This window comes from Muscardinus avellanarius, assembly GCF_963383645.1.
Source record: "Muscardinus avellanarius genome assembly, chromosome: X".
In the NCBI taxonomy this organism is placed as follows: Eukaryota; Metazoa; Chordata; class Mammalia; order Rodentia; family Gliridae; genus Muscardinus; species Muscardinus avellanarius.
This window is the reverse complement of record NC_137792.1, coordinates 97,941,737-97,950,357: the sequence shown is the minus strand read 5'-3', so window position 1 is coordinate 97,950,357 and position 8,621 is coordinate 97,941,737. Positions and strand designations below refer to the sequence as shown.

Here is an 8,621-nt window from a genome sequence, read left to right as displayed (position 1 = left end):
ACACAAGAGGATGCTGAAGATTCACAACAGCCACAGAAGCACTTGCTCAGAATTAACCAAAATTTAATACAGAATAATATATGACCGCAGTAGAACAATCTCAACAGTTATTCAATGCCTGGGAAACAAGTTGGACGCTTAGAACAAGTACCTTGGTGGGAATAATACCACATGTTTACAAGATTTTGAAGGTGAGAAAACATTCACAGATGATGCCTTATACACAAGGACATTAGCTTCCAGGACACTGAGGACAACAAAACAAAGAAAAAAATTAATGCAAGCTTCTTAACCTTCAACCATTCTTTTGAGTATCAAACCCAGGCCACCTTTGGCCATTTGCAGGGGTGTCTTTTCTTCTTTATTCTCGATGTAAATACTTGCTCCTTGGGACACCAGCAGTTTTGCTTCTTCTACTCTCTCTTCATCACAGGCTAAGTGTCTGAAAGTAAGGATCACGAAGATCAGTTAATCACTACCAATCCCGTGTAATGGTTAGGATTTCCTGCAAAGTCGCCTAAACTGTGTGTTATTAGGCAGTGGTAATTCTGGTAAGTTATTTACTCAGGAAAGGAAAATCAATTTGCATAGGAAAAAGGAAAGATTATAAATTAACATTCATAAATACCAAATCATAAATCATAATCTCTTCCTGTTACAATATAAAATGGATTTAATGCTAGCCTAATGAAAATATCTTCATTTAATGGAGACTATTAGCCGTTTACCTCAAACAAATTATGACAGGTAATAATTCAGGGTTAGAATTTAGAAAAGTCTCCAGTTTATAACCTGTTAATGGTGATTTATGTGACTTAAATTTTGGAAAATCAGTTGAAAATATTTTATCTAACTTGATCCATGTATCTCCCTGTGAGATATTCATTTTACAGTTAAAATTGTGACAGAGGTTAAAGTTCTTGGTCATAATGACATAGCTGACCTGTGAACTGGGTTGGTAAGGGAAGTAACCACTGTCAAGCACTTAAGAGTTTTACAGGAAATGTATTAGGCACTTTACATGCTATTTCATTTAAACCTCACAATAATCTAGTGAGATGAGGAAGGAATTATGATAATATATAATATCTACATAATAATATTAAATTAAGATTCAGAAAGGTTTAGTAACTTCCCTTAGTTACTAAATATGTCTATGTCTGCTTACTACACTGGAAAATAGCAGAGTTTGGTTTGAAGGAACAGCATCTAGCTATTCATAAATCCTATTTTTCCTGGAACCATATATTGTCTAGACTTCCTCCAGGCCATTCTGCTTTTTTTTTTTTTTTTTTTTTTTTTTTTTTTTTGCAGGCAGTACTAGGGATGGAACCCAGGGGCATTCTACCTCCAATCTACACCACCAACCCTATTATTTCATTCTTTATTTTGAAACAGGGTCTCGCTAAATTGTGGAGGGCCTCATTAAGTAGGTGAAGTTGGCCATATACCTGCGATCGTTCTGTCGCAGCCTCCCAAGTACTGGAATTACAAGTGTGCACCACCACACCTGGATGGTTGGGATGTATTTTTAATTCCTCAACTAGAGACTGAACAGTTAAGATTTCCCACTAATTGGAATTTCTTTCAGTGTTCCATCCTGCCTTTTGAATTATAGGTCTTTGTAAATAAGGTCACTCAGAACTAAAAGAAAGATTTCTGAACTAAGATATAAGAAAACAATATTTTTACATAATTGGTTTAACTGGGCATGGCATCACATGCCTGTAATACTAGGACTTGGGAGACTAAGACAGGAGGATCACAGGTTTGAGGTCAGCCTTGGCAACTTAGTGAGACCCTGTTTCAAAATAAAAATAGGCCTGGGTGTGTAGCTTCCCCAAATGAATCAGAGAAAGGAACATAAGTTATAATTTAAGGAAGTCTAATTAGCCAAAAGTGTTATAAGTTTAAAAATCAATTAAAAGAATTTATTTATTTGTTTGTTTGCTGTACTTGAAATTGAACCCAGGGGCATTCTATGTCTGAGCTACACCCCTGGCCCTATTTTTATTCTTTATTTTGAAAGAGGGTATGACTAAGTTGTGGAGTTCCTCACTATGTAGCTGAGGCTGGCTGTGAACCTGCGATCGCCCTGTCTCATCCTCCCAAGTACTACGATTACAATCATGAACCACCATATCACTATACCTGGCTTCCATTAAAAAAATTTAAACTGCAACTATGTAATATAATTTTTATTTTTATTTTTTATGGCACTGGGCATGGAAGCTAGGGGCTTTCTACCTCCGGGGTATACTCCCACACTAATTTTTTTAATATTTTATTTGGGAACAGGGTCTCACTAAATTGCTATGAGCCTAAGTAGCTGAGGCTGGCTGAGAACCTGCGCAATCCTCCTGTCTCAGCCTCCCGTGTACTGGGATTACAAGCGTGTGCCACCATTTCACATAACAAATTTTTGCTTTTGATAGTGGGGGGTAAAAGGCACTCTTAAAATGCTGTTGGGAGGGTACAATGATACAACTCCTCTGGAAGCTATTTGGTAATGCATAGTCATAGTCTTATAACATGTCAAACCAGCAATTCAATTTTTAGGACTCAGTTATACTAAGGTAATGATCAGTAATATGTCCATCAAATTTTATACAAAGTTAGTCAATGTAGCATTATTTACAATGGTAGAAAACTCAAAATGATTTAAATATATAACATATAATAGGGGAATAAATAAATTATGGCAGATCCATAAAATGAAATTGTACATAGCCAGTAAGAATGTCTTAAATGTATTTAATGACATTGGAAAAGGCTCACAGTATACTATGAGGTGAAAAGAACAAGTTACAAAACTACATAGACCAAGATTCCTAATTTTACATGATCCCAATTTTGCTAAACTTTATATGTAAAATATTAATTTTTATATATAAAAGAGTGAAAAGGAAATACACAAAAATGTTATCGGTGGTTGCTGCTGGGTGGCAAAATGAGAGGTGATTTATTTTTCTCTTTATGGTGTGGCATACTTTCACATTTTTTGCCATTAACCTGTGTGACATTTATAAGCATAATAAAAAAAAAAAGAAATGTGTAAGAATCACTGCAAAAGCGCTTTAACAAATGACTGTGGCTTGTCACTTACAGAGGAGTGTTACCCTCAGTGTCTTGGATATTTGTGGATGCTTTGTAGTACAGAAGAATATGAATCATCTTCAAGTTACCCTTGGCTGCTGCCCGGTGCAATGCCGTAGCCTCATAATGATCCTTAGCATCTGGATTAGCTCCACCTTCCAGTAACATGACAGCAATCTGGGAAGGTAGAAAAGAATATGGGGATCTATTTGTGTTTGTATACACGCATAGAACTCAATGGAAGTATCTTAGGGACAGAACCATACCTCATGCCTATTTTTGGAAGCTGCGTAATGTAGGGGAGTACACCCATTTTGATTGACAGCATTCACTTGTGCTCCTTTTACCAGAAGGGCTTTTACAATCTCATCCCGGCCAGCAGAAGCAGCAATATGAAGAGGAGACCAACCTGCCTATAAAAGAGTTGCGTTGTATAAAAACTAGGGTTAAAAGGCACATCAGGTATCAAGGCTAACATCTACATAGCATTTACCCTGATTTGTGTGTGAATAGTTTTAAAACAGTCTTTTTTCCCTCTTATTAAGCATTCTAGAAAATTTAAAAACTAGAATGTATAAAAAGAAAATCTACCCATAATCCCATAATCCCATAATACAAACATGATAAATCTAATTCTCATGTGAGTATGCCCATGTGATATTTTAGAAATATTTATGGGACTAGGTATCAATCAACAGATGAATTGAATGGATAACAAAATCATGATATACATACAACGAGATACTATGCAGCCATAAAGAAAAAAAAATTATGTGATTTTTAGGAAAATGGACGGAACTGGAGAATATTATGCTAAGTGAAATTAATCAGTCAAAAAAAGATGGTCATATGCTTTCTCTCATATGTGGAAGCTATGGAGAAAATGGGATACAGAAATTGGGATAAACCTGGATATTCCAGAGAAAGAAGGAGAAATCCCATTGGAATAATGGAGGGGGTCTGAGGGAGGGACGTGGGTGGGTCGGGAGACTTGACAAGGGAAACACTTTAATTGACATTATGTGCATATGTGCAATTACCAATGAAAACCTCAGTATTATGTACGGAGAAGGGAAGTGGGGAGGGAGCCAGGGCTCACCAAGGACTGTGTGCATGTGTGTTCCATCACTCTGAGCTACAATGCACCAATAAAAGAGTATTTAAAAATAAAATCAAAATGGTGATCAGAGAATATAAAGTTCTGTGTACATTTTTCACAATTTCTGGTTACACTGAAAACATTTTTGTCATTCTTTGGGATTATAATTTCACTGACTACATGTTATTTTTATTGCATTCAACAATTTACCCATTAAATTGTTTTTATTTCTTTCCTGCTATAAATATTACTCCAGTAAGTACCCCTGCAAAGAAATCTTTGCCTACTAAAAAAGGTCCATTCTTATTTTTCACAAGTCTAATCCTAATATAACCAATACCATTACAAAAAAGATGCCTAGGTCTTCCTTATTCAGGCAGTATTCACCAACAAATTAAACATAATAAAAATGTTTTATAGCCTTTTAGGTTTTATGGTAGTAATCTCTGATCTGTATTTTTATACTAAATCACAGAGTATGAACGGCAATATTAACATTCTTAAATTACACAACCACTAGTCTCATGCTTGGTCAACCAGGGCAGCATTGTAACTTCCTAGTTATAAAGGTTAAATTTTTGTTTATGAGCTTAATACTGGAGTTTTGGTAAACACCAGTCTGGAGGCTAAAGATAACTGGGGATTTATCAACTTTGCCTAGTACTCACATCATCTTTATCATTCACTGGCACTCCAAGTTGCAGCAAGAATTCAACAATTTCTGTATGTCCAGCGGAACATGCCCAATGCAATGCAGTTCTGCTGTCCTATGTGGGAAACAAAGAAACACTGTGACATCATTCTTGAAGAGATAAAGAAGGCAAAAAGACAGAAAAATAACAGGGTGCTGGCAAACTTAGTTCAAAAACTAGAAATGGAGAGCACTGGATCCCCAGGTAGGTAACCTTGAACCTTATCACCTATTAGTATAGGCCATGATTTTAGTAACATGTTGGGTGAGTAACATCAATAAACAAATAATTCTAGGCAGAATACAGCGATGAAAGCAGTAGGTCAAGAAACTGATTCCAGTGCTTTGGCAGAAATGGAGGCAGTGTGCTAGGAATCTTATATACATTATCTCATTTAACCTCTACCATCCTAGACTATTATTACCATTTTACAGATAAGGAAACTAAAACTCTTTAGGGTAAACCACTTATCCAACATCACACAATTTATCCAAGGTCTGTCTGACTCTGAAATCTCTACTATCACAAAGATCCACACAGATCTCAAGTTAGGTGTTCTAGAAAAAAATGCATGAATCTTATGGGGGAAGAGATGTTTATAAAACTAGTTGAGATAATCTATATAATTATTTCTAAAATATAGCATATATGAAATTAGAGAGCAACAAAATTGTTTTTTAAAGTAATAATAAAGGATTTAGCCCTGTTTCTCAAGCAGACTCCCTGTTTGTATCGATTGCTATATTTCTTAGTCCTCCTTCCACAAGTAAGAGAATTTGGTGCATTTTTGCAGTGCTTGTGGATTGAATCTAGGGCCTACTACACACTTGGCAAGTTTTCTACCACTGAGCTATACCCCAGTATTGAAAGTGGCACTTTAAACATTCTTACAAAAATTTCAAATACACATAAAAATAGAGGGAACATAAGAGATGTACATAGCTATCACCTAGAGTTAATAATAAATATTTCACTATATTTGCTTCATCTAGAATATGAGTACTTTTTTATATAACTATAAAACCATTATTACATTTATTAAAATTAACACTGCCTCTTTGTAATGTCTAACACTCAATCTATATTCAGACTTCCTCAATTGTCCCCTAAATGTCTTTTTGCAGTCAGTTTAAAATCAAAATCCAAACAAGGGCCATACATTGCATTTTTCTGGCAGAACAGGGGTTGGAACCTAGGGGCATTCTACCTCTGAGCTATGCCCCAGCCCTATTTTTTTATTATTTATGTTAATACAGGGCCTCACTGATTTGCAAAGGGCCTCACTAAGTAGCTGAGGCTGTCCTTGAACCTGGATCCTCCTGTCTCAGCCTCCCAAGTATTGGGATTACAAGCCTGTGCCACCACGTCCAGCTATAAATTACATTTGGTTGTTATGTTTTTAAAGTCTTTTGCTCCCCTTTTACAATACTGACTTGATTGAAGAATAAATTTTCAACAGAGGAGTATTCAATCTTAACATGTATTATATTCCCAGACTGTATGAAAGGAAAACTAGGTAAAGGTAGGGAAATTTACAGGTAGAAGAAAGTTCCAGAAAAGAGAACATAGTCTTCTGATTTTGAATTATCTTCCAAGGATATAAAATGGAGATTTTTCAGTATGGGACACCGTCTACTAATAGTACAGTGCCTAAGGCTATATATGTATATTTGTTGCCTTGTCGTGGGCACCCTGAATCGTTGTAGAAATCCATGGTGAGGTGAAAGCATGAAGATCCTTTGAGCAGGAGACTAGAAACACTTCCCAATGTCCACTTTTGTTAGTTTCTGCTTAGAATGCGCACACATTCGCCACGGAAATCCCACTCTTCTTTCAAGACCTAACCTTCCCTTTTGTGCAAAGAGTTTCCCAAATATCCCCATATTTTCATCAGGTCTTTCATTATTCTGAAAGTACCACGTCAACTTTTCTCCGGGTATATAATATTCGTAACCGGATATATGTTTTTGTAGTTATTTAATTAATGTTTGCTTTCTCCATTTGACCATAGTTTCCCAGCTCCTATCATACTGCCTGGGACAGAGGAGGCATTCTGTTACGTGTGTTCCTCTATTTACTACTAAAGGAATCTACACAGAAAGCTTTTCCTTTTCACGCGGAGCTCAAAGACTGAGCATTTCTCAGAAATGCGGTAGACGTTCCAGAAATATCTTAAATTCAGCGAGCTAATCGCCTTGCCGCGGAAGGGAGGGGGATGTGAGGTCTGCGGGGCTAGCCCCCGCCGCCCAAAGACGAGTCCTGAGTTGACCCTGGGGTACGGATGGGGGGGCGAGGGCGGGAACCTGCCCACGCAGAAGCGGCCTCTTGGGCTGGGCCCAGTAAGACACGTAGGGCTTCGCGGATGCCGCAGGCTAGGGACAGGCCCTCGCGCTGCTTTACCTGGTCGGTTCTAGTCGCCAGGGACTTATCAGCCAGGATGCACTCCTTCAGCTCCTCCAGATTCCCGCTGTAGGCCAGGTTGCAGACCATTAGGTTAGACACACACCCCTCCATTTCGCTTTCTCAGGATCTCCGTGAACGCCCGCCTCCCGTCGCCGGCTCCAGCTGCCAGTCAAGAAGAAAGCCTACCAATCACCGACCTTCCTCGCTCTCGTGTTTCTTTGCCCATTGCGCGGCGCTTCTGGGAGTTGCAGTTTGAGGGCAGTTCCGGGCCAGAAGGAGCCTTAGCTGTCTTCCAGGACGCCGGCCCCTAGCAGTGTAGAACTACATTTCCCAGGGTTCCTTGCAAAGGCCATAGTCAAGTTGCCGGTGGAATTGGCCCAGGATGACAGCTGGAGAATGGAGTCAGGTACGGGGAGCGGCTTCGAGTGGAACTGTGTGGAAGAGCTGGGGCGGGTGGTCTCTGTTAGGCCACTGAGTCGACTACATGAATCGGGTGCAGGAGCGGGGCAAGAGAGGTACCGGAGACGAAAGGTTCAGTCGCCTGGGGGCCCTGACTTGCAGTGGCAGGCGGAAGGGACGACAGTTGGAGCTGAGTCCTCCCTCTAGGGCTCGAACCAGTGACTGTGGCTACCCTCCCCCTTCCTGCAACTGCCCAGGGACTGGAAAAAAGTTAGGGTTGTTTACTCTGACATCTCGGCAAAGTGGCATCAGAGCAGGGTTCTGCCACCGCAGCGACAGCATATGACACCATATTAAGTTGATGTGCCAGGGTGATGCCAAAGACAGGGTGTGATGCTGTGGGAGCCACTTGATATCTAAGAGACTTCAGTGAGTCGGTAGCCTGGTGACATCACCACTTACTGAGGGTCATCTTAGGGCTACTGTGGTATGGTATTAGCGTTTTAATATCATGATAATAATGATGACATCAAGGCTTTGCTAAAACTATTAAGCTAAGAGTGGTTCTTTTTATAGAAGTTCCAAATAGTGTCAACGCAGAAGAGATGCAAGGCTTATCCTTTATAGGGCATAGCCTGAATGGCATTGTGCCAAAACTAGGCAATGATAAGAATACATTAAAGAAAGAGATGGATTATGTTTATTTATATACTGTTATGGTGTAGAAAAGAGTTTAGCAAACTCTCTGCAAAAAGACAGATAATGAATATTTTAGGATTTGCAGACCAAAAGGTAAAATTAAGGATATTTTGAGTACTTATATGACAAGATTAAAAAACAAGTTTTGGCAAATGTTTATTGATGAAACTCAAAATATAATAATAGTTGAGTACTATTTGGTAATACATATTTTAGGTAGTGTGAAAGGATAT

At 38.7% G+C, this 8,621-nt stretch overlaps 1 protein-coding gene across 1 annotated transcript; it reads right to left on the bottom strand.

Annotated features, from left to right (window-relative positions):
- Positions 1-288: 288 nt before the first annotated feature.
- PSMD10 (proteasome 26S subunit, non-ATPase 10) lies at positions 289-7,401 on the bottom strand (the record flags this gene model as incomplete). The annotated part of the gene is made up of 5 exons (XM_080719154.1): positions 289-442; positions 3,107-3,273; positions 3,363-3,509; positions 4,864-4,962; positions 7,288-7,401. 5 exons carry the CDS (start codon positions 7,399-7,401, stop codon positions 289-291), a joined length of 681 nt encoding a protein of 226 aa, XP_080575280.1.
- Positions 7,402-8,621: the final 1,220 nt, after the last annotated feature.